General features: G+C 43.9%; 1 protein-coding gene across 2 annotated transcripts in view; it reads right to left on the bottom strand.

The window, feature by feature from the left end:
* KCNQ5 (potassium voltage-gated channel subfamily Q member 5) overlaps window positions 1–27,093 on the bottom strand; it is a 627,271-nt gene that overhangs the window by 103,317 nt on the left and 496,861 nt on the right. For both annotated transcript variants that reach the window (XM_013968999.2, XM_018058845.1), the window contains exons 6-7: window positions 10,110–10,220; window positions 4,012–4,107 (exon numbers count right to left, since the gene is read on the bottom strand). In XM_013968999.2, the coding sequence (XP_013824453.2) occupies window positions 4,012–4,107; window positions 10,110–10,220 (207 nt within the window). The remainder of the gene's footprint in view (window positions 1–4,011; window positions 4,108–10,109; window positions 10,221–27,093) is intronic.

Raw genomic sequence — 27,093 nt, 5'->3', positions numbered from 1 at the left:
ACTGAAGAGCCTCTTGATGAAAGTGAAAGAGGAGAGTGAAAAAGCTGGCTTAAAATTCAACATTCAGAAATCTAAGATCATAGCATCCAGTCCCATCACTTCATGGCAAATAGATGGGGACACAATGGAAACAGTGACAAACTTCATTTTCTTGGGCTCCAAAATCACCGCAGACGGTGACTGCAGTCATGAAATTAAAAGACGCTTGCTCTTTGGAAGAAAAGCTATGACCAACCAAGATAGCATATTAAAAAGCAGAGACATTACTTCACCAACAAAGGTCCGTCTAGTCAAAGCTATGGTTTTTCCAGTAGTCATGTATGGATGCGAGAGTTGGACCATAAAGAAAGCTGGGTGATGAAGAACTGATGCTTTTGAACTGTGGTGTTGGAGAAGACTCTTGAGAGTCCCTTAGACGGCAAGGAGATCCAACCAGTCCATCTTAAAGGAAATCAGTCCTGAATATTCATTGGAAGGACTAATGCTGAAGCTAAAGCTCCAATACTTTGGCCACCTCATGCAAAGAATTGACTCATTTGAAAAGACCCTGATGCTGGAAAAGATTGAAGGCAGGAGGAGAAGGGGACGACACAGGATGAGATGGTTGGATGGCATCACTGACTCAATGGACATGAGTTTGAGTAAGCTCCAGGAGTTGGTTGATGGACAGGGAAGCCTGGTGTGCTGCAGTCCATGGGGTCTCAAAGAGTTTGACATGACTGAATGACTGAGCTGAACTGAATAAATTAATTAATTACATTTGGACTGAATAAATTAATTACATTTGGACAGGGCAACAATTGCTTTTTAAATTGGTAGAATCCACTTTGATTTATGAAACTATGATTAGGTTTAAAGGTATTCTTCAACATTTAGAGCTTTTCATTTTAAATTCTTTTTGTTTAGAATAACACATAGAGCTTTAAGTTATTAAAAAAAAAAAAGGATTTTACTCCACTGTTGCCTATCTTGATACAAGTTCAATTATTGATCACAGTATATGTTACCTTACTCTGTTCCATAAAATAAAAACCTAGATATTTAAGTAAACTTTGCAATCAGCCCCGTTGCTTCCTACACGTGACGTCCAAGGCTGTTCTGGCCTAGCTTTGTATCGCTATTGGCATAGAAATGCCTCTGGCCCAGAGATTTCTTGCAGGAAATGTAATCTGTTTTCAAGTTCAATTGGAAATTTTTCCCCCCACAATTTATTAGTTAATAATGATGAGTTAGGCCAGAAATTCCCTCCTATTATTCTCTGTATCTGTCTCGTACAGTACGATAGCCAGCATTTGGCTAGTGAACACCTGAGATGTGGTTGGTTCCATCCAGGAGCTGAAATGTAAGCAGCCACCTGCAGCTACTGGCAACTGTGTTGGGGCACAGCTGTCAGCTCTGTCATCACAAGGGATCCGAGCCTCAGAAACTCGGCAGGGGCCTCATTTTCCAACAGGACCAGGGATGGCCCAAGATGTTTTTGGACAGAGTCCCCCTTCGTATCCACAAATATCAAGGATCTGTACACAGAAGTGTCTACTTTGAACACACGTTGATTGAGAAAATATACAAAATAAAAAAGCGAATAAAACAATTTCACAAGGATCTTCAATAAACTTGATCATTATCCACGCCAATGGCATGGCTTCGCTCCTGAGATCAGGTGTGTGTAACGCATGTTATCCGTTCCCCAGGTGGACAGGGCTTGTGCTCAAATGGTTGCAAGGAACCCAGGGAGTAACTCTGCTCTCGCAGGCTAGAAAGCATCCTTCAAGAACTGAAAGATGAATACATGAAAGAGGAGTCGAAAGAGAAAAGCAGCAAGGAGAAAAATGCGTTAGACATGTGGGGACACCTTATGGTCAGTTAAGCTCCACAGGGTGGGGGCTTGCTGTTGGGTGTTTTCTGTGTGCTCTGGGGGGCGGACACTCTCCTTCACCACCCCTCATCATTTGGCCTCAGATCTTAAACTCCTGCTATTCAGGGATCTTTCCTTCAGGAAAACAGAGTTTACTGTATCTTTGGTGCCCCTTTAAAACCTGGAAAGTTTGAATCAGTTCTAAGGAGGTGGATGAAACTGGAGCCGATTATACAGAGTGAAGTAAGCCAGAAAGAAAAACACCAATACAGTATACTAACGCATGTATATGGAATTTAGAAAGATGGTAATGATAACCCTGCATGCGAGAGAGCAAAAGAGACACAGATGTATAGAACAGTCTTTTGGACTCTGTGGGAGAGGGAGAGGGTGGGATGATTTGGGAGAATGGCATTGAAACATGTATAATATCATATAAGGAACGAGTCGCCAGCCTAGGTTCGATGCAGGGTGCAGGATGCTTGGGGGTGGTGCACTGGGATGACCCGGAGGGATGGTGTCGGGGGGGAGATGGGAGGGGGGTTTGGGATTGGGAACACGTGTACAACCGTGGCTGATTCATGTTGATGTGTGGCAAAACCAATACAATATTGTAAAGTAAAAATAATAATAATAAAGAAAGAAAGAAAGAAAAAATCCTGGAAAGTTAAAACTAGAACCCCTCAGTGGTTCGCATTAGGAGTCACGAAACAGCTTTGTTTAAACACTGACACTCTCATGTCGCCACAGAAACAGATGGACTCCCTTCCTGATGTTGCTGAGCACCTCCTCCCCTCAGCCCACCTCTGCAGGAGGTGCCAGCATCACAGCCACAAGCAAAGGCTGCAGGAGGGCTGCTGTGTCGTGGCCGCTGACCCCCTCCCTCTCCCAGAACCCACAGTGTAAGTGAGAACAACGTGCTTGTTCCTGTTGCGGAAACCACAGCCACCGCCCCAGAGCCTCTGGTTCTGTAGCTCTGGGTCGTCTGCTGCCTGGCAGGGAGGATATTACATAATCATCTCTGCTGTAATTAAATATGAACTCCACAGCATGGATCCAGAGGAAAACATATTTAGTGATTTTTAACCTGTTTTCCAGGGTGGTTCTGCTCGCCAGAGATATGGAGGACAAAAGAGAAGCATTCCTTTACTGATGAAGCAAACTCCGAGTTATTGAAAAGGAGATTAAATGCCGAACAACCTATACATTATGAGTTAGCTTCAAGTAAGATGCTCAAGGGGTTCCCTTGTGGCTCAGCTGGTAAAGAATCCACCTGCAATGTGGGAGACCTGGGTTCGGTCCCTGGGTTGGGAAGATCCCCTGGAGAAGGGAAAGGCTGCCCACCCCAGTATTCTGGCCTGGAGAATTCCATGGACTAAGTCCACGGGGTTGCAAAGAGTCGGACATGACTGAGCGACTTTCACTTTTCAACGTGCTCAAACACTGATGGACTCCATAACACCAGTTTCTAAAATAAGTATTTCTAGTTATTGCTGTAGACAGCATTAAAAGTGATCCCCCAAGTACTAAACCTTGACATTCTGAATAAATGCGTTCTTCAGACAGCCACACACACACCTGGCTGCAGAAGGTGAGTACAGTGCAGGCTTTCTGCCCCGTTTCACCAACTAGTTCATGAAATTAGGCCATTCCAGGAGCAGCACGGCCTTGCTAACATCTGTGTGGCTTTCTTCTTGTTGTTGCTATGTAGTGGCTAAGTTGTGTCTGACTCTCTGTGACCCCCATGGACTGTAGCCTGCCAGGCTCCTCTGTCTATGGGATTCTCCAGGCAAGGATACTGGAGTGGATTGCTATTTCCTTCTCCATGGGATCTTCCTGACCCCGGGATCGAACCTGGGTCTCCTGCATTAGCAGGCAGGTTCTTTACCACTGAACCACCAGCGAAGCTCCTGTGGCCTTGCTGGCATGGTTAATGGATGCAAACAAAGCACGGACCATTGACTGAAAATAGATATTACTTTTTCTGTTTGGGAGTGGGGAGCCCATGACCAAATCCAAGACTGCGCAATAAGTTCTAGCTTCGTGTTTAAAAACAAAACCAAAGGGTAGCTCTTGCAAGTGAGGCCACAGAGAGCACGGTTCCCCACCCAGTACCCCTGCAGGGAGGGCCGTGTTCCTGGTGCACTGACATTTACCTGAATGAGGTTGGCAGCTGGATTCCGTCTTTTCTCAAAATGTTTCTGGCGGTGCTGTTCTTGTACTTTTAATGCAAAACCTGAGCCAAGAATGCCCTGTCACAAAATACAGAAATAGTGCTTAAAAAAAAATTCCCCCCAAAGCATCATTAAATAATACAAATATAAAAAAAAAACAACACTTTAAGAAGAGTCTGAGAAATGACAAACAGTATGCAACCTGTCCATAATCTCATTACTTATTAAACAAACATGATTCCCTCTATTATTATGCCACTGTCCAATGGCAAGTGGTTGGACAAGAAACAGGTCTTGATGTCTGTCCTTCAGGAAATCACCAGGTGCTGCTCTCCAGTCTCCTAGGGTGTAGGAGGAGGCCCCACAATTCCAAATAAAAAATGCCTTTGCGTGGCCCTCTCTGTGGCGTTTCTTCACACCTAAGTTAGAGAAAACAGGCCTATCCAGTGACAGACGAGGGGGATTTAAAATCTGGAGCTGTTACTGTCTCGTGGACGTGGACTTGGGAGCTATTTTAGCATGCTAATGGCAACTACTACAGTTTATACTTTCCGTTCATGAAAGGGGTGGGGGAATGATCTTATTAAATTTTAAGATCTGTTCGTGATGCTATAATTCTACACCTGCCAAAGGAAAGCGAGTGGGGAAGGACAGTTGTTTAGATGAGCCACACAGACACTCAGGCTTGGAGATGTCTCCATTTTGCCTATTTGTCCAGTGAAGATGAGAGCACGGGTCAAGGCGAAGCACATACGTATCCTCCCAATTCTTTTTTTTTTTAAAGTTGATTAATTCACTCATTAGTTAGTTTTTGTTTGTGCTGGGTCTTCATTACTGTGAGGGCTTTCTCTAGCTGCGGCAAGCGGGGGCTACTATCTAGTTGTGGTTCTTGGTCTTCTCATTGCAGCGGTTTCTCTTGTTGTGGAGTGTGGGCTCCAGGCCTGTGGGCTCGAGCCCAGGCTCAGTAGTTGCACGGGCTTAGTTGCTCCTTGGCACGTGGGATCTTCCTGGATTATGGGCTGAATCTGTGTCTCCTGCATTGGCAGGGAGATTCTTTACCACCAAGCCACCAGGGAAGCCCCTCTCCTGGGTCTTAATCCTCAGAGTCTTAACACTCGGAGCATGCCTTGCCTTCTTGGTTTTGGCTCACTCATTAGGTCTGGGGGCTGGTGAAACTAGCCTGATCCTTCTGTGTTTATACTGGCTTTTCGGCTGGTTTGCCTTTTTCTGCATAGCGTCTCCGTCTGCCAAAATCCTGCTCTCTTGATTTGTCCCCTATTTTCAGTCTGCTTTGGTCTAAATTTGTGGAATCAAGATGCTTCATGTCAGCCTCAGGTTGAGGCTGGCTTCAGAGTTCCCTCAGTTCAGTCTCTGGGCTTTGTCTCTCAGCCTCCACTTTATTGGTGTGGGAAGCAGAGTCCCTCTGCTTTCGAGTCTGGGATTTTACTTGCTAGCTATAAATGATTAGCTTTTTATTAAAGGAATCTAACCCTTAGGTTATAGCCAGGTATCTTACGAGCTGTGAGTCAGTTCCTTGCTGTAGGTAAGGGACGGCTGTTTTTCTTTTCTTTATGTGTTTGAAGTCACTCAAAGATAGTAAGAGCTGTCTGAGGGGGTGGTATGTCTCATCCTGTGATGTGTTAGGTCTCAGTGGATGACAACTTGATGAGGATATTTTGGAGCTCTAGATAACCTTTACTCTTCCTCCTTATCTTGAGGCAGTTTAGTCGCTAAGTCATGTCCGATTCTGGTGACCCTGTGGGCTGTATAGCCTGCCAGGCTCTTCTGTCCATGGGATTTTCCAGGTGAGAATACTAGAGAATTCTCCTTGAAATTCCACAATTCTGAGTACCTTTGTGATGATAACCAGATAATAAATAACGCAGTTATGTTTAAATACAGTTATACAATGATACTATTGCCATTAATGAGCGGTGACAGACTCCCTCATCAATCAGGACGCACAACTGCACTGTGAAATTAGAAACAATGTCATAGGGTCTGTTTTCCATCACTTTTTCTCAGCGACTGTCTGATCCTGTCTGAGGTTCTCATCTCACGCAGGTTGTGACTGAACAAACGAAGCTTTATGAAAACCTGGTTTGTAGGATTTTATTCGTGGATTTTAACATCTCCCTCCATTTAGAGGTTATAAAAATGGCCTTCTGTTTCCAAATCCAAATCAACTCTTAGTTAGTCACAACTCCAAAATTTCCTTCTGTTTCTTAAGACCATTTAGGAAAGATTTATTTATTTTCCTTTTAATGTCATTTTTCATGAAGCTTAAACACATAAGAGACTATGAAACAGCAGAATTTATAGCATATATTTATATTATGTATTTATATTACATGCATAGATGTGTATAATCCACTCATAGGAAGTATAATTTAGTTTTTGTAGAAACTGAATTAACAGCAATGGCTACTATTTTTGAGCATTCATTATGTAAATATGAGGTTCAGAGTTAAATCCCTTTTGGAAAATGAAGACAGGCCCTGCATAACACAAACTGAGCACCTGCCAAGCAAGCTAAAATGTGGTGAAAATCACGCTGGCATTGCTCAGAAACACACACTAGTGGATGGCAAACGTGGGCTGCAGGCCTCTTGAGCCAGACTGTAGATCACAGCAGTCATGACACCATCTCTGCTCATCGTCTGCTCACGGCTCCTGTCCGGTCCTCCGCCATCTCCTTCAGCCCTCAGTTCATATACAGAAACACAGGTCTGTTAAAAATAAAGCCTGCTGTGTAAAACACAGCTAACGTGCCATCCCTTCAAATATCGAGACCGACAGAGACACATTCTCAGAAACTGAGTTTTGTCTTAATTCCTTTCCTAAGGTGAGATAATCTTTGAGGTTTTAAGTTTTAGAAGTTCTCCATAAACATCAGATAGAAATAAGACATCTTGGCAAATATTTAAAATATTTACCCTTGTTATCCTCCAGGTTAAAAGAGCTGATTTGTACCCTGTACTTGGCAAACAGGTTAAAGATATTCTCAGCAAGAGGGAAGCGAGGGTCCGTAGGTGGAGACAGTCCCTCCAAGGCAGTGGGGACTTATGCCACTCATGCTTCTCGGCCGAGAATACAGGAGAACTCTCCTTATCTTGAGGCCCTCGGATGGGGCCTCAGGGAAACAGACCCCAGCCGAGGTGGTGGCTGGCATGCCTGTGTGATGTGCAGGAGAATGCCTCTGTGGTGTACAGGAGAATCCTACTTCCAGGGAAAGACAGGGAAGGTTCTTCTCTCTCTTGGCCCTTTCTTTTCTGGGTGGAAGGCAGGCCCAGCATCCATTCTGACTTTCTTAGCAAAGTGCCCCTGTGTTCCTCTAATTTCAGTCTGACACCACTGCTGCCGGCAAGTGCGCTGGACATACAGGTGTTTCCGGCCACCCTTTTTTTTTTTTTTTAATTAAAGGTAAACATGAACCATCTTTCATTCATTCAGTAAGAACCCAGCACCTACCGTGAGGCTGCAGTGAAATTCTCCATGGTAAAGTCTACTCTGCTTGGCCCTGTGAGGGGATGCTACGGGTGAGTGAGACTTTGATTTCCAACACAAATTGATTTACTTTGCATAAAAAATCTTAACACTTTATTGGGAAAGCTTCTCAAGAATGATTCATTAGTCTCTGCCCCTTAACCTAACAGCAATACAACTGACTCTGCCATGATGGTCCAGGGTTTCAGGATGGAGACAGGCAACCTGCTGGATGAGATGCAGGCAGTGCTTGGAGATGGCTGCCCTTCATGCAAATTGGCCCAGGTCTTTACACCTTTGAACACTTGTCTCTGCTCTCTTCTTACAGGCTCTTTTTTCCGTCCCTTGCTATTATCTCTTCCTGGTGTAGTGTCTGTTCTACCAGCCTACTTCCACATTGCTGTTTATAATCCTTGAAGAAGTGCGAAACTACAGAACTCACCTTATCAGAATTTCCTCTAAATTAAGCGAAGGTAATGAAAGACTTCGATCTCTCCTGGGAAGATGGCAGACACTGTTGCCCTGCGAGTGAATTGCCCTGACGTGGCCTCCGCCACGTCTGTGATTCTTTGAGGGATCACATGGGCTGTTATACGTGTGGCCTCAGGATGAGTATTAAACCCAACAGCGGCAGATCTTCGGTGCCATTATTTTGGGAAAAAAAGCACAAGACTGCATTTTGCTGTTTGTAAGGTGTTTTCCAGCAGAGAATCTGGCTGTCACGTGGGTGTCTGTTCTACATGGCTGACGTTGTGAATTCACGTGACTCTGGATGGACAGAGGCTTTCTGTCTTTTTTTCCACTTTGTCTCAGCAGGAAACACACATATATTGTAAAAGTTTTCTTCATGACAAACAACTTGACTTATGTTATATCATTGATCTTCAAAAACTTTCTTTGGGTGCAATAACTCTTCATATATGACATTAATAAATGTACTCAGGGTCTGTCACGGGCTGACTTGTGTCCAAAATTTACAGGTTGGAGTCCTAATCCCCAGGACCTCAGGGTACAACCTTATCTGGAGAAAAGGTCTTTACACAAGTGATCAAGTTACAGTGAGCTCATATGGCAGGCCCGAACCCAGTGTGGTTGGTGTCCTTTTTGGAGGAGACTTGGACATGGACAGAGGGAGACACAGGGAGTAGACGGTGTCCATGAGGCCTGGACACATCTCTCCTTTGGGGCCCTCGGAAAGAACCAGCCTTGCCAGCTCCTTGGTTTTCAACTTTCACCTCTAGAACCATGAGAAAGAAAGAAAGTGAAGTCGCTCAGTGGTGTCCGACTTTTTGTGACCCCATAGCCTACCAAGCTCCTCCATCCATGGGACTTTCCAGGCAAGATTACTGGAGGGTGTTGCCATCTACTTTTCCAGGGGATCTTCCTGACCCTGAGATCAAACTTGGGTCTCCCACATTGTAGGTGGACGCTTTACCATCTGAGCCACCAGGGAAGTTCCAGAACCACGAGACAATTGAACTATGTTAGGTCAAGCCAGATAGTCTGTGACACCTTGTTACAGCAGTCCTAGCAAACCAACACAATCACACTTGGGGAGCATGAGACCGAACCCGAATTCAAAGTGAGATCTGATACCTGAGCTCATGCATGGTCCCTGGGGACCCTTCTCTGACTTTGGGTGGTCTGGGGTGCAACCATCTAGTCAGCTTGAAGCTGAGCACTGCTTCATGGGAGGGACAAAGGGCTCAGGCAGAGGTGGAGCCCCAGGAACCTCACCCTGTGGTGCTGAAGGCCCCACCCCCTTGGCTCCTTGGAGGGGTGCCCTGGGGTCTCTCGGGCCGAGGCTGAGAGGTGGGCCTTCCTGTGTCTAGAGCAAGATGGAGGCGCTGGTTCCTTAAGCAGCATGGCGACCGCGGCTCTAACACGCCTGCTTCTGGGCTCCTTTCCCCCACGAGGGGTGGAGTGAGCCAAAGAGAGAGGTTGAAGATGGAGGCAAATTGTAATAAATATTTTCACGAACTGCCTTTGAAGACACAAGAGGATAAAACAACCAGAAAGACAGGCTTCATCCACTCAGGGGAAAATAATCAAAAGCTTAAGAGAAGATAAGTGTGCTCTTCATTCTGATATGATACAGAAACTGGTGGTTAACAAAAATCAATGATGACACAAACAATAAATCATCTGACATTTTAAAGACCCTTTAAATCCATGTGCTTCTCACTCAAGTGGATCCGAAGAGGTAAACACTCCACGTGGGCACATGAATCTCTTCAGTAGCTCACATCTCACACACTTAACTGGAGCCATCAGTTTAAGAGGAAGACAGCTTTAACTCTTTATACCTATTTTCAATGTATTAGAAGCATGTTGACTGAGAGGTGGTGCCACCTGAATTATTATCAGATCCTAAAGCCCCAGCTGGTAGAAAACTTTTGGGTTAAATGTCTCCACGGGAAGACCATTTTTTAAAATTATCTAACTAGCTATATGTAGAAAAGTCAACATTATATCAGAAAAATGATACCAGTAAACATATAGCTATGTTCCAGGGCATACTGTTTAAAGGAAGCTCATGCTAGTAAACCTCTACAATCCAACTGGAAGTGCTTAATTTTTGCAAAGATACTCACAGCAGGAAGTGCAAAAAAAGAAATGCCCAGGAGTGCGAAGCCTGCTGACAGCAGCCTTCCCAGCCACGTCAGGGGGGTTTTGTCTCCATAACCGATCGTGGTCAATGTTATCTAAAAACAAATAAACAGGACGTGCAGCTTAAGTACTTGAGAGGAAAGTCAGGACTCACGAACAGTTTCCACTAAATCATTATTCAAGCAGTCTGGCTGGCGCATTTTATTACTGTGCTTTAATTTTCCATGACACATAACAGAACCCTTTGCTTAAGGAAGGGAGTAACCTACATACTTGTTCCTCCCTTATAACACGATTTTCCATCTTTCCTAAGTGCATTCAAAGAAAGGCTAGATTAGCAAGTGGATAACCATCAGTGATACAGGAATGATAGCGCCATGGCTTTCAGTTCAGTTCAGTTCAGTTGCTCAGTCGTGTCTGACTCTTTGCGACCCCATGAACTGCAGCACGTCAGGCCTCCCTGTCCATCACCAACTCCTGGAGTTCACTCAAACTCATGTCCATCGAGTCGATGATGCCATCCAGCCATCTCATCCTCTGTCATCTCCTTCTCCTCCTGCCCCCAATCCCTCCCAGCATCAGAGTCTTTTCCAATGAGCCAACTCTTCGCATGAGGTGGCCAAAGTATTGGAGTTTGAGCTTTAGCATCAGTCCTTCCAAAGAACACCCAGGACTGATCTCCTTTAGAATGGGCTGGTTGGATCTCCTTGCAGTCCAAGGGACTCTCAAGAGTTTTCTCCAACACCACAGTTCAAAAGCATCAATTCTTCAGCTTTAAGACTGGATCAGTACACAAAACAATAATTTATGTTAATTAAGTCTATCCACTCATTTCCCTGGCGGGCATTTCCTGAAGGCCTGGTGTGTGTAGGGTGTGTGTTTTGCTTTGCAGTGGAACAAAAATGAGAGGTGCATGGCTCCTTTCCTGAGATATTTAGGGCATAAGAGGGGAAGTATGTCACACACAAATCATTAAAACACAAAATCGGGCAAGACAGGTATGCTGGAAGCACAAATAATCTGCTGCTCAAATTCAGAGAGATTAGTACTAGCTTGGGCGAGTTGCAGAAGCTTTGTTGGGAAGATGTCATCATACCCAGGCTTTGAAGGAGGGGTAATATTTTGAGAGATAGAGATGAGAGAGTGATCCAGGGAGGGGATACAGATGAACAGCTGCACAGCAGTGGGATAAACAGGGTGGGTTTTGGAATGTGCACTTAGCTGCACTGGAGCTACTCTGATGCTAGACCAGGGAGTGTCTGAGAAATGATCTCTGGGTCTTGTCTCCCTAATGATAAACTGCTCCAGGGGCTGCTTGTGTGCCTTAGAACAGAGTTCTGGCTGTACTCCAGGACAGACGAGGCAAGCCTGACCTGGTAGAATGATGGGGTGATTGACTCAGAACAGTGGAAGCGGGATGGTACGAGGTGGAGCATGTCCATAGATCATCCAGAAGGAAGGTGACGACCAAACCAACAGGATTTGAAAATTTCAAGTGGAAAATGTGGCCCCCTAAATAGAAAGACGACAACAAGAAGGAGAGGGTTTGGGAGCAGAGATGAGTAACTTTCAATGACGGCTTTTCAAATATCAGTATGTGGCTGATCAAGACATTCTCTGTGTGTGTGTGTGTGTGTGACCTCAGTCATGCCTGACTCTTTGTAGGCCCATGGACTGTAGCCCACCAGACTCCTCTGTCCATGGCATTTTCCAGGCAAGAATACTGGAGTGGGTTGCCCTGCTCTCCTCCAGGGGATCTTCTAGATCCAGGGATCAAACTCTTGTCTCTAAAATCTCCTGCTTTGGCTGGTGGGTTCCTTACCACTACTGCTACCTGGGAAGCCATACTAGCAGGGAATTAAGAAGGAGAGCCTGAGTCAGATGTGGGTTTTGGAATCAGGTGCTGAGTGACTGTGGAAGCAAGAGTGTGAAGAAGGGGTGCAGGACACCTCCTCAGGAAACCCACGCGTTTAAGGGGCAGAAGGAAAAGGAAAGCCAGAGGAGTATATTGTTTCAAAAGCAGGGGCCTAGGAACGGGTTATGTAAATGGGAATTCAATGGAGAAGAGAGCTTCACAGAAGACCAGATGAGCCCTGGTGTCACAGGCTCATGGAAAACAAGGAGAATGAGGACTAAGAGAGTTAGACACAGGGACAGGGTCACCAGCGGTTTCTAACAGCAGCAGTCTTGGTCATGTCACCTTCCCCAGCTTTTGGAGGAGGGAAGCCTATTGAGAGGCAGAAATGGTAATGGAAGGGACACTTGGTGCTATAAACCCTCCCAAAGCATCCAGCTCAGCTGACCACCCTTCCTAGACTCCCTTCTTGCCTTACTTTCATGGTTTTCCCTTCACATCTTTGTTGTTGCTGTTGCTCAGGCACGTCCAACTCTTTGCAACTCCATGGACTGCAGCATGCCAGGGTTCCCTGTCCTTCACTTTTTCCCAGAGTTTGCTCAAACTCATGTCCTTGAGTGGGAGATGCCATCCAACCATCTCATCCTCTGTTATTCCCTTCTCCTCCTGCTCTCAATTTTTCCCAGCATCAGGGTCTTTTCCAGTGAGTTGGCTCTTTGCATCAGATGGCCAAAGTTAAGGAGCTTCAGTCCTTCCAATGAATATCCAGGATTGACTTCCTTCAGGATTGACTGGTTTGATTTCCTTGCAGTTCAAGGAGCTCTCAAAAGTCTTCTCCAGCACCACAGTTCTAAAGCATCAATTCCTTGGCTTTCTTTATGGTCCAAATTTCACATCCGTACATGACTACTGAAAAAAACATAGCTTTGACTATATAGACCTTTGTTGGCAAGTGCTGTCTCTGCTTTGTAATATGCTGTTTGTCATAGCTGCATCTTTGGCAGCTTCTTTTACGTGGCTCATCCGACACCAGTCAACCTTCGAATATTAGATTCTTAAGGTTTGCTTCTGGGTCTTTTTCTCTTTTTTGAAAAATTCTGTTCTTCAATTTTTCCTTTCTCTTCTGTCTCTTCTTTTCTCTCCCTCGCCAGGTGATCTGAAATGCTCTCAAGATTTAAATGCCATTTTTATGAGGAACACACTGAGTTGCTACCTCCAAGTCGGACCACTCTTCTGAGCTCTGGATCCACATATCTGCAACTGATACTTCTCTTTGGATGCTGCCCAGTCATTTAAACTGAATATATTTAAGACAGAACTTCTATTACCCCTAGCCTGCTGTGCCAATTACATCCCTTCCCAATCAAGAATACCGCTGTCAGGAATTCCCTGAGGGCCCCGGGTTCAATCCCTGGTTAGGGAACTAAGATCTCACAAACCTCGGGTGTGGGCTGCTCAATTGGAAGCCTCGAGGAACCCTTGCTGCTCCTTCCCCACAGGTCCCTCTCTGAACCCCTCAGCAGGTTACGATGCTCCAATATTCCCAGTCCACTCCCTTCTCTCTGTCCTCATGGGCACCATGGTAGATCAGGCTCTGTAGCAGCCTCTTTTTTACTATACTTTTCCCAGTTTTATTAAGGGATAGTTGACGTGCATCACTGTTCAACGCATGTAGCTTGGCAGTTTGATTTACATTTGCTGTGAAATGATGACCACAGCAGGGTTAGTGAACATCCATCATTCTGCAGAGATACTATAAAAGGGTAACACTTTTCTTTTTGTGATGAGAACTCGTAGGATTTACTCTCTTCGCTTTTCTGCATATCACACAGCAGAGTTACCTACAGTCACCTTGTGGTACTGACATCCCTGGTGTGGGTTTATCCTCTAACTGGAAGCTGGTACCTTTTCACCATCTTCCTCCACTCCAACTCCCATACCTGCTGTAACCATGAATCTCATCTCCTTCTGTTTTTAAAAATTTATTTATTTTTAATTGAAGGATAATTGCTTTACAGAAGTTTGCTGTTTTCTGTCAAACCTCAACATGAATCAGTCATAGGTATACATATATCCCTTCCCTTTTGAAACTCCCTCCCACCTCCCTCCCCCTCCCACCTCTCCAGGTTGATACAGAGGCCCTGTTTGAGTTTCCTGAGCCATACAGCAAATTCCCATTGGCTATCTATTTTACATATGGTAGTGTAAGTTACCATGTTACTCTTTCCATACATCTCACCCTCTCCTTCACTCTCTCCATGTGCATAAGTCTATTCTCTATGTCTGTTTCTCCATTGCTGCCCTGTAAATAAATTATTCAGGACCAGTTTTCTAGATTCCATATATGTGTGTTAGAATATGATATTTATCTTTCTCTTTCTGACTCACTTCACTCTGTATAATAGGTTCTATGTTCATCCACCTCATTAGAGCTCTCAAATGTGTTCCTTTTTATGGCTGAGTAACATTCCATTGGGTATATGTACCATAATTTCTTTATCCATTTATCTGTCAATGGACATCTAGGTTGCTTCCATGTTCTAACTATTATAAACAGTGCTGCAATGAACAATGGGATACATGTGTCTCTTTCAATTTTGGTTTCCTCAGGGTATATGCCTAGGAGTGGGATTGCTGGGTCACATGGTGGTTTTATTCATAGTTTTAAAAGGAATCTCCATACTGTCTTCCATAGTGGCTGTATCAATTTACATTCCCACCAACAGTACAAGAGCATTCCTTTTTCTCCACACCCTCTCCAGCATTTATTGTTTGTAGACTTTTTGATGATGGCCATTCTGACTGGTGTGAGGTGATATCTCATTGTACTTTTGATTTGCATTTCTCTAATAATGAGCGATGTTGAGCATCTTTTCATGTGTTTGTTAGCCATCTGTATGTCTTCTTTGGAGAAATGTCTGTTTAGGTCTTTTTCCCACTTTTTAATTGGGTTGTTTGCTTTTCTGGTATTGAGTTGTATGAGCTGCTTGTATATTTTAGAAATTAATCCTTTGTCAGTTGTTTCATTTGCTATCATTTTCTCCCATTATGAGGGCTGTCTTTTCACCTTGCTTATGGCTTCCTTTGCTATGCAAAAGCTTTTAAGTTTAATCAGGTCCCACTTATTTACTTTTGTTTTTATTTCTATTACTCTAGGAGGAAGGTTACAGAGGATCTTGCTTTGATTTATGCCATCGAGTATTCTGCCTATGTTTTCCTCTAAGAGTTTTATAGTTTGTGGTCTTACATTTAAGTCTTTAATCCATTTTGAGTTTATCTTTGTGTGTGGTATTAGGAAGTGTTCTAATTTCATTCTTTTACATGTAGCTGTCCGGTTTTCCCAGCACCATTTATTGAAGAGGCTATATTTGCCTCATTGTATAGTCTTGCCTCCTTTGTCAAAAATAAGGTACCCATAGGTACATGGGTTTCTTTCTGGGCTTTCTATCTTGTTCCATTGGTCTGTATTTCTGTTTTTGTGCCAGTACCATACTGTCTTGATGACTGTAGCTTTGTAGTATAATCTGAAGTCAGGAAGCTTGATTCCTCCAGCTCCATTCTTCTTTCTCAAGACTGCTTTGGCTATTCAGGGTCTTTTGTGTTTCCATATGAATTGTGAAATATTTTGTTCTAGTTCTTTAAAAAATGCCATTAACCAATTTAACATTAACCAATTTAACAGGGATCATATTGAATCTGTAGATAGCATTTGGTAGTATAGTCATTTTTACAATATTGATTCTTCCTACCTAGAAACATGGAATATCTCTCCACCTGTTTATGTCATCTTTGATTTCTTTCATTACTGTCTTATACTTTTCTGTGTACAGTTCTTTTGTCTCCTTAGGAAAGTTTATTCCTAGATATTGAATTCTTTTTGTTGTAATGGTGAATGGGATTGATTCCTTAATTTCTCTGTATCATTTTTCATTGTTAGTATATAGAATTTCAAGTGATATCTGTGTATTGATTTTGTATCCTGCAACTTTGCTAAATTCACTGATTAGCTCTTGTAGTTTTCTGATACTATCTTTAGGGTTTTCTATGAACAATATCATGTCATCTGCAAACAGCAAGAGCTTTACTTCCTCTTTTCTGATATGGATTCTTTTTATTTCTTTTTCTTCTCTGATTGCTGTAGCTATGACTTCCAGAACTATGTTGAATAATAATGATGAAAGTGGACACTCTTTTCTTGTTCCTGATCCTAGGAGTAATGCTTTCAGTTTTTCACCATTGAGAATAATGTTTGCTATAGGCTTATCATATAGGGCCTATATTGAGGTAGGCTCCTTCTATGCCCATTTTTTTTAAACACATATAAGTGAGATCATACAGTATCTGTCCCTGTCTGACTGGTTGCACTTAGAGGTCAAGGTCCATCCACCTGGCTGCAGTTGGCAGAGTTTCTTCGTTTTCTATGCTGAGTAGCAATACCCTCATGTGTACAGCACACCCTCCTGTTGACCCATTGTCATGACCCTGAGGTTGTTTCCATGTCCTGGCTCTTGAAGATCATGAGCCGTCGTCTCTCAATTGCCTTTTCTGTTTTCGCTCCTGGTTCTCTTGTTTCCTTCTCCACAGGGGCTATTTTCTTACTGCTCTCTAGAAGCCTTGCAATGGCTATTCACCAAATTCAGAATAAATTCTAAGCTCCGAGCTGTGGAGCACATGACCCTATCTCCACGGCACCCCCACACTGCCCTGGGCTTCCCTTTGCTCACTGCACTTTGACCACAGTGTCCTTTTTAGCTCCTTGAACAGGCGAGGCCATCCTTCCACGGAGCCCTTGCACAGTCTCTCCCCTCAGCCATTCCCCCTTGCCAGGGCTCCTTCTCATTCTGCGATCTTGTCCTAAGCTGGCTGTCCTCAGAGAGGCCTCCTGCCCACTGTCCACGGCAGGGCCTCTGGTTTCTCTCTGGCCTGCTCATTTCCTATTGGCTCTTATCATGAGGGGTGGTCTATTCTGCTCTCCCTTGGGCCGCATTTCCTCAACTGTTTCTCTACTCTTTGTTTTCTAGCATGAAGTTTGCCACAAAATAAGAGGACCTCAGTAAGTGTTCAGTAAACAAATAACGCTTTCAAGAACATTGGTAACAAACAGAGTGAGAAACTGGGGTGAGAACTCCTGGGAATCTCTGACGTGAGGTGGGGATTTCTAGGATGAATCTGTGCCTGTCTGCAGAGAGGCCAAGTCTGCAGAGGGGAGCTGGGAGCTTTGTCAGGGGGTACCCGAGAAAGGGGCTCCTCTGGTGGCTCAGACGGTAAAGAATTCACCTGCCAATGCAGGAGACTCAGGTTTGATCCCTGGGTGGGGCAAATCCCCTGGAGAAGGAAATGGCAACCCACTCCAGTATTTTGCCTGGGAAATCCCATGGACAGAGGAACCTGGCAGATGAAAGTCCATGGGGTTGCAAAGAGTCAGACATGACTCGGTGACTAAGAAGCAAGCCGAGGGGACGGGCACATGGTGGAGGGCTAGCCTTGGTCGTGTGGATGAACGTATCCTCCACAGGGTGGAGACTGTGTGGGCACGACGTGAAGAGGGAGCTGGGCTGGAAAAGCTCACGGTGGCTTCATCACCTGCAGTGAAGGACAAGGAGGATCACCTGTGGGGAGAGAAGGGCCTGGAACGGGGAGGGCTCATTTGGGCTGTGAGGATGTGAGAAAGAACGTGCTCTGCAGACCAGCAGCCAAGCGAACCAGATGCCACCGTCTCGGAAGGGATTCTGATTGCAGATAAAATACTCCTGGCTACATCTCATGACAGGTTCATAACCTTAAATATGCAGGAAGGAGTTTAATCTACCACACCATTTCTGCAAAAGAGCTTAATCCTTTCCAGTAGTTTATTAACAATAATAAATGGAAGAAGAAATTTCATGGTCTGGTCACAGCAATAATGTTGCATTTCTTTGTCTGCTTTCCATTCCAGTCACACATCTGAGCTGTTCTCCTGGGCCTGGGGCTCTGAGTGGGTTTTAATCTCCTGCCTCCAGACACAGCAAAGCAACCACCTTCTCAGTCCAGTTAAGAGTGCCACGCCCTCCTTTTGAACTCAGGGCTGCCCCTCTTACAGCACTGGTAAGGAGGTGTCATGAACCCTGAGAGTCACACCTGGGCTGCCTGGGGTGGAGGACGGCGAGACCCTCCCACCTACTTCTTGGGCCACCAGGGCCAGGCCAGGAGGAGCTGGAGTGGCCCACAGCCCAGTCTGTAGCAGCCACTTCCTCCGCCGGACCTCACAGTCATTGGGCTGTTGCTTGGTTGAGGGCTGAGGGGCTTTTTGTTGATGGTGAGGCTGAGGAAGGATCTAGCACCAGGATGCCAGGAAGCGTGGGCGAGGGTTCGTGTTTTGTGCCTGTGGGGCAGATCATCTTGCTTCCTATGGCTGCAAAGGGGGAAACTGGGCCTCCTGCTGTTATCAGGGGGCATCACACTGACCCTCCTGCTTGACCTGGCTGCCCCCTTTCTAAGGCAACCTCTGGTTGTGCTGTGCTTAGTTGCTCAGTCATGTCTGACTCGTTGCAACTCCATGGACTGTAGCCCACCAGGCTCCTCTGTCCAGAGGGATTCTCCGGGCGAGAATACTGGAGTGGGCTGCCACGCCCTCCTCCTGGGGATCTTCCTAACCCAGGGATTGAACCCAGGTCTCCTGCACCACAGGCAGATTATTTACCGTCTGAGCTACCAGGGAGCTGCATTCCATCAAACCTTCCTGAAAGAGGGCTGCAGGAAAGTGAAAGTGTTAACCTCTCAGTCATGTCCAACTCTTTGTGACTCCATGGACTGTAGCCCAGCAGGCTCCTCCGTCTGTGGGATTTCCCGGGCAAGAATACTGGAGTGGATGATATTTCCTTCTCTAGGGGATCTTCCTGACCCAGGAATCAAGTCTTGGGTCTCCAGCATTGCAGGCGGATTCTCTACCTTCAAAGGCACTAGTCTGCAGGAAGGCTGATGATTTTCCGGGCTCTCAGGTCAAGCTGTCTTTGAGGTACCCCAGTGCAGTTACCTTGTGTTTCTTCCCTTTCCCCAGTAACTGGAAGGCCCTGGGAAGCTTTCTTAGTTGGTCCTTTGCACATGAACTGAGTATCCTTTAGGGGTCTCTGCTCCCACACTTGTGCTCAGCAATGCACCCACTTCTGTGTTCCAGAAGCCACGTGCAGCTCCAGTGACTGAGCTGCAGTTAACTGGTCTAATTTGGATGTAAAGCTAGAGGAAGGTGGGGTCACAGAAAGCCCTGAAGACACCCTCTTCCCTGGGAGCTTCTGGCAGGAATTACCTGCTTATAGTTGGCATCTGTGATCTTCAGAAGTTGGCAAAAATCAGGCCTGGAGGAAATCCACTGTACTGAGCGTCGTTCCATTTTCTGACTCCTTCCAGAGCCCCTAGGATCTATGCTCTTAACATCTGCTGCTTAGTGAAATTTTGAAAACTTATGTATTTATATATATATTTACTTATTATTGATTCATACTCATTGACTTTTGACTATGAAATGTCATAAAGTTTTGAATTCAAACAATTAAAAGATACACTTTTAAAAAGTTCCAATATCTCTTTTGGACTCATTTCGACCCCATGGACTGTAGCCCACTAGACTCCTCTGTCTGTGGAATTCTCCAGGCCAGAATACTGGAGCGGGTAGCCATTCCCTTTTCCTGGGGATCTTCCTGACCCAGGGATCGAACCTAGGTCTCCTGCTTTGAAGGCAGATTCTTTACCATCTCAGTCACCAGGGAAGTCCCTAAACAATTAAAAAACACATTTTTTAAAAGTTCCAATATCTCTTTCAGTGTTGTTTTAGCAAAATAATATTTTAATTGGTTGTCACGCTTCATGCCTAGAGGTGGAAGCCAGCAGACCAGCCTGACGGGAATGGTTGGGACAAGAAGGACAGGCCTGCTTCCCCTGCGGCCTCATCAGGTGAGCTTGGTGGTGCCTGCGGGTTGTGCTGTCCTTCCAGGTGGACATATACTGGAAGCAAATGGGAGCAAATGGGTGTAGCAGGTGGGAGCAGCTCAGAGGAAGTTTTGCCTTCAACTGCAGTCATGCAGGTAAGGAGAGATTTTCTGAAAGTCTTTGGGTTGCAAATACTGGCAGAAAGGAGTAATGGTAGCAAAGTCGGAGGTCTGCTCCAGGCCCCTTAGTGGGTTCAACAATCAAGTGTTTTCTCCCTCAGGAATCATACTGCAAAACAAATGTAAACTCGGGTCCAAGCTTTCCTCAATATTTTTCTTTAATGGGAGGCAGGTGCTGTGTTCAGATTATAATTTAGACATAGGTTAAGCTACAGTTAATTGTTTGTTTTCAATAGCACAATTAACTGGAGACCAGGAGATATAAATCTACCTTCTTTTCTTCCAGCAACAAATCAACAAATATTTGCTGGTCTGGTTTTGAGAATACAGGTATGAATAGCTGTTTATAGCTAATGCATTTATGTGAGCATATTAAAATAGACTATTAGTAGATTTCCACAGTATAGTATAATTTCCCCCTAAGGGGGGGGGTCCCTTTAAAATTATTTTTATTTTATTTAATCTTTTTTTCTTCCAGTTTTACTGAGATATAATTGACACACAGCTTTGCAGAAGTTTAAGGTGCACAGTACAATGCCCTGACTTGAACACATCATGAAATGATTAACACTGTAAGTTCAGCGAACACCCATCATCTCATATAGATACAGCATTAAAGAAATGGAGATATATATATATATATGTATATATATATATATATAATTTTTAAAACTCTTAGGATTTACTCTGTTAGCAACTTTCATATATAATGCACAGCAGAGCTCATTATACTTATTGCATGGTACATCATATCCATGGCACTTATAGCTGGAAGTTTGTGCCTTTTGACCATCCTCATTCAACTCCTCCACCTTCCACTCCCTGCCTCTGTTAAACACACATCTGGTCTCTTTTTCTATGAGTTTATTTGTTTGTTTTGAGCCATAATTGACCTAAAGCCCTTTGTTAGTGCCTGTTACACAACACAGTGATTTGGTATTTCTAATGCATTTTGAAACCATCACCAAGATAAGTCTAGTTACGATATCACCATACAAAGACATTGTACAGTCATTGGCTCTATTTCCCACACTGCACCCTTTATACTTGGGACTCACTTATTTTGTACCTTTCAGGTTCCCTCACCTATTTCTTCCCTCTCTCTCCTGCTCTGCCCTCTGGCAACCACCTGTTTGTTTTCTGTATCTGTGACTCTGTTTCTGTTTTGCTATGTTAGCATATTTGTTCTGTATTGTAGATTCCACATGTAAGTGAAAGCATATGGTATTTGTCTTTCTCTTTCTCACTTATTTTGCTGAGTGTGATAATCTCTAGGTCCATCCATGTTGCTGCAAATAGCATCATTTCATTCTTTTTTATGGCTGAGTAATGTTCCACTGTGTATATAAACATATCTTCTTTATCCATTCATCTGTTGATGGGTCCTTAGGTTGCTTCTATATCTTGGCTATTGTAAACAGCACTGCTATTGTAACTCTTGGCTATTGTAATAGAATATGAGGTACATGTATTTTCTCCAGCTAGTGTTTTGTTTTCTTTAGGGCAGAATTGCAGAATCATGTGGTAGTTCTAGTCTTAATTTTTTTTGAGGAATAGCTGTATTGGTTTCCATAGTGGGTGCACAACTTACGTTCCCTCCAGCAATTCCTAAGGGGGTCTCTTAAGGGGGAAGATTCCTGTCAACAGTTGTCAACAATCTCCTTCTCCCTCCCCACTCTTTTCTCCTCTCTGCTCTGTTTCTGTTCTTTCTAGTCTCTTTTCTTCCCTCTTCTCTTCTCTTAGCCCAAGTAATCTCTTGGGCTACTTCCTGAGCATAGGTAGTCATGGAATCTATGAAGTTAATTTTGACATTTGGTCATCTTGAACTAGTAGGTCAGAAAGATTTTCAGTCTTTACACATTGGAAACTCCACGGTGGTGGCATCGCAAAACTCAAGTTCTGCTGTGGCGGGGGCTCAGGGCATTAGCACTCCCTACTGTTCTCCCAGGCTTGTGGTCAGATAAGCAAGAACAGTGGCAGTCACAGCTATCTAATATTGGATAAAGTGAATCCACACGTCCTAGTCTCATTTGAAACACAGAGCAACTTTGTGTTTGGGTACTATAATTTTTTCAGTTTTACAGCAATATTAAACAATTGCTTAATATCACATCTCTACTAACACTAACGATGGGGTTGGAACCCTGGTCTCCTGACTATAATACTGTTTCTTTTTTTCTTTTTTAATACAGCATGTGCTCAGTACTATTAGAATAACACTGAACAAAAGTGTCCAGAGTTGCACGTGTGCCAATTTTAAGAACAGATGTCTTAGGAAAGAGTTCTCCAGGGATTCAAGCCCAATATACCCCATAAATGCCCCAAAGGTAGGCGTGGGGCTTGGAGAGGTTAATAACCACTAGACTGTATGGAAAGTATCGCCAAGGGTGTATGTCTCAGTTTTCACTTGGTTGTTAATAATCCTGAATAGTTGGAAGTAAAACTTCTGATTCCATCAGGTCACACATTGGTAGTAAGAAACACTTCTATTTGTGGTACCAGCAGACTTACTGAGTCAGAAACCAATAGCTTCTTAGAGGCAGCAGAAAACACTAGGTCCTGGTAAACCTGATGGAAGGGGGTTTGATTCTCAGAAAGGTGACAAGTGTCATCAAGGACAAGGGTATCCTTGCTCTTTCCACAAATTGGCACCATTTCCTATTCTTAGATTTTGTAGGGGGATGAATTCATGGCATACATATGGGCTGCATAACCTGTTGAGTGTGCATTACATACAGAGCCTTCCATATTGTTGCTTGGGAAAAGTGTGGGGTTTTTAAGAGCACATTCTAGGACTAACTGGCCAATGCCAAATCCTCTACATGCCTAAAGGAATCATGTCAAGCCCAGGTCTCAGGTGGAGGCTATATTCAGAGTAGGTTTATACTTCAAGAGTAGGTTTATACCATCTGCTGCTGTTGCATCTTTAAAGAAAACCCATAACACCATCTTCAACACAGTAAGAGTGGTAAATTAAAAAAAAGGACAAGTTGGCCTTCAAGGATAAGGTCGTTACAAGGAAAAACTACTTTAGGAGGATGGGATCTTAAGTTACTTCAGAATAAATCTAAATCAAATCAAAAGGAGGGAAGATAATAACAGGAAAGAAGGAGCTCATAATAAAAAATAAATCCAGGAAAACCTGTTCTTTGATTATTTCAGAATAAACCTGAAGTAACTGAAAAGGAGGTTAATACTAATAGGAAGTGATGTTAAGCAGAGCTCCGCTGTGCAATCAGAAGACCCCGTCCTCCTGTAGCTACCTGGCCTCAGCAACATTCGTCATCAATGCCTCTTCAGTTGCTCATTCACAGTCCAGAACATTGTTCACTGAAACCTTGATTCCCAAAGCCCTTCTTCCCTGAAGCTGTAGGTTTGTCCTGAAGCTGTAGGTCTGTCAGGAAGGGCATTGGTCTCTGCTCCTTTGCTGTAGAGGTTCCCCATATCCATTCATGCAGCCCCCATCTGCGGCTGGGTACCTGTCAGGGGCTTAACACCAGCCCTTTCTATGGACTATGGGCTGACTATTGTCATCTATTATTATGGGAAGAGTTTCCAGGGACCAAAGTTCTCTGAACTGCTATTGCTTTGAGCAGTGCTGATCGCACTACGCATTCCTCCTAAAGTTGGTTTGGGAAAAGTATCTTCTTCATGGAATAGTTTTGCATATAATATTTGGAATTCACTGAATGCTGTATCCATAGACTATAAATTGCATTTTAAGTTATATATCGCTACTTCAGGTTTTTTTCTTTTTAATAAATGGGGATTTCTTTTTTTTTCACCAAAGCCCAGCACTAAGAAACTCATCAAATCAGGATTCTTTCATTTCCTTCATTCCCCTATATTCCGGATGTTTCCTTAGTTAGCAAGGTATGCATTACATGCAACATGGACAGTTTTAACTAGAAAGATTTCATTGAGGTCTTCATTAATACATAACAAAACGTAGAGTATTCCATGGGCTTCCCTGGTAGCTCAGCTGGTAAAGAATCCACCTGCAATGCAGGAGACCCCAGTTTGATTTCTGGGTCAGGAAGATCCCCTGGAAAAGAGATCAGCTATGCCCTCCAGTATTCTTGGGCTTCCTTGGTGCCTCAGCTGGTAAAGAATCTGCCTGTAGTGTGGGAGACCTGGGTTCAACCCCTGGGTTAGGAAGACCACCTGGAGGAGGGCGTGGTAGCCCATTATAGTATTCTTGGGCTTCCCTGGTGGCTCAGATGGTGGAGAATCCACCTGGGTCGGGAAGATTCCCTGGAGGAGGGCATGGTAACCTATTATAGTATTCTTGCTTGGAGAATCCCCATGGACAGAGGAGCCTAGTGGGCTACAGTCCATGGGGTTGCAAAGAGTTGGACACGACTGAGTGACTAAGCACAGTGGAGTATTCTATATTTGTTTTGCTTCATTTTGGAGACCTAGTATATGTTCTTATAAGGACAGAACTAGTAAGTTCTCTTGTTTGCTTTTTATGGCTTTAGACAATTTCATTAATGAGTTAGTTAATATCAACAAACCCACTCTGGGCCAACAAGGCCTTTTTTTATTCCTAGAAGCTCAGTATCTTAGAAAATTTTTGCTTCTGTAGTCAAGACTAGTTTTGTTTTTTTTTTCAGAAAGAGATATAATTAGGCCATTCAAAGATTCTGCTAAATACAGATTCAGTTAAGTTCAGTTCAGTCACTCAGTCGTGCCTGACTCTTTGTGACCCCATGAATCACAGCACGCCAGGCCTCCCTGTCCATCACCAACTCCCAGAGTTTAGTCAAACTCATGTCCATTGAGTCAGTGATGCCTTACAGCCATCTCATCCTCTGTTGTCTCCTTCTCCTCCTGCCCCTAGTCCCTCCCAGCATCAGTGGTAGAGAAGCGAAAGTCACTCAGTCGTGTAGAACTCTTTGCGACCTCATGGACTGTACAGTCCATGGAATTCTCCAGGCCAGAATACTGGAGTGGGTAGCCTTTCCCTTCTCCAGGGATCCCTTGGTTGATCCCAACCCAGGGATCGAACCTAGGTCTCCCGCTTTGCAGGCAGATTCTTTATCAACTGAGCCACAAGGGAAGCCCAAGAATACTGGTGTGGGTAGCCTATCCTTTCTCCAGGGAATCTTCTCTACCCAGGAATTGAACCAGGGTCTCCTGCATTGCAGGCAGATTCTTTACCAGCTGAGCTACCAGGGAAGCCCTAAGTACAGGTTAAACTTCAGTCGAATAGCACTGCTGCGCTGAAATCAATGAATAGATGCTGCTTTTCCCTGAAAGGCACAGAGATGACCTTTGGAAACCTGCTATGTGGGTTATTCTGGCAAAGAACCAAGCTGGTGACTAAGTACACTGAGAGTTTCCCCCACACACTCAACACGCAATGCAGCAGGCAGGGGATAAGCAGGAAGGAGAGTAGTAGGAAGACGGATGGAAGGCTAGAGAGGCGCCAGGTGGACGCACCAGCAGCTGCACCTCAGTACAGGAGGGCGCCCAAGGGTCTCAGTCATTCAGCCACATTAGGATCTTCCCAGCGATGCAGAAACTAAAATTCAAATCGCTATCTTCCCCTTGCTGGCTAGAAAAACCTTTTCGCTCAGTTTACTCAGTTTATCCCCACTATGAGTCATACATTTTCATTTGTTCTCAACACATAAAAAGTATTTTAGGCATGTCAGATGACAGCTCTCTTCTGGGTTTTCCACTTTTCCTTCTTTCAAAGTGGTCATTATTGCTTGTGGGGGAGGGCAAGGAGTTGGAAACCAAATTATGAAACAACAGGATGCTTTGTTATCAGTGACACAATCTTGTAGACATTAAGCTCTGACAATCTAAGGAAGAAGAATCTTCATCTTCAAACGACTATACTTCTGATTCTTCCTCATTTTATTGCTGCTATGCTATACCGGGTTCTCAGGTTCTGCTTGCTTCAAGCCCTGATGAGTTATCCTCGTCTTTGATGACAATTCTAGTTCTCACTGATGAGCTTCTGACAAATAGCGGAAGAGCGCAGCAGTGAGCTCCACGAGGCAGACTGGCTAAGAAACTTACTAATGCTTCAATCATAGTTTAAGAAGATGATGCATTTTTATTTTGGCAACAATCTAACACTCAAGAAATATTACAAGTGATTTATAAGACAACAAGTTTGCTGGACCAAAGAGACTCTTCAGACAACTCTAACTGCTGTTGTATTTTCACCCTTTTGGAACATATTAATGAATAAAATAAGAAGAAATGCAGTTTACACATTGTATAAAGCATTCCTTTATCTTAAAACATTCTTATTAGGGTATACAATTCAATGACTGCTTAATAAATTCTTTACAACAGAAAGACAATTTTTGCTTCAGTGCAAAACTGTGTGTTGTTTAGAGTATGTTCTTCTAGGTTATCGATTTCTGATTTGATGGGGCAGACTCTGCACCTTTCACGGCCTTTGAGCTATTTTAGGATTGTGTAAGTTGCAGCAGGAATGCAAAGTAATTCTTGTCTATAGATATGTAAATCAATCCTGTCTGGTGGGGGTTCCTCTGACTTCCTGCTTTCACTGTGGAAGAAGCCAGGTTTGCCTCTGTTTGCACATTCAATACTCCTAATCTTCACACACTTCTGTTCTGTGGATAGTCCTCTGAACTGGCTGTAACATCTTCTTAGTTCCTTCATTGATAATAACTTAAAATATTTACACATGCTTTATTTTCTATGTGTACGAGAGTCATGTTTTAACTTTTATTTGTTTGGAAAACCATCCTTTAACAACAATATAAAGGAAAAAGAGTAGAAACATTTGAAACACAGTGTCTGTAATCTCTGATCTCACAGATGGTTACCACTCTTTTCTCTTTCCCTTTTTGTACCACAATGTTACTCACAGCTTTTGTTCAGCTACTATTTCTTTTTTTAAAGCCCCAGATAAACTCTCTGATGAGTGACAAACAACACAACAATTTGTACTTCAAAGCTGCGCTCCACAAAGTTAAATAAGTGAGCCCGTGAACATTTTAATCAAGGTTAAAAAATTATTCGTTTTTATTTTGCAACAGGCTG

The sequence above is a fragment of the Capra hircus genome, chromosome 14 (assembly GCF_001704415.2).
Source record: "Capra hircus breed San Clemente chromosome 14, ASM170441v1, whole genome shotgun sequence".
In the NCBI taxonomy this organism is placed as follows: Eukaryota; Metazoa; Chordata; class Mammalia; order Artiodactyla; family Bovidae; genus Capra; species Capra hircus.
The sequence above is the reverse complement of the archived record's forward strand: the minus strand, read 5'-3'. Positions and strand labels throughout refer to the sequence as shown.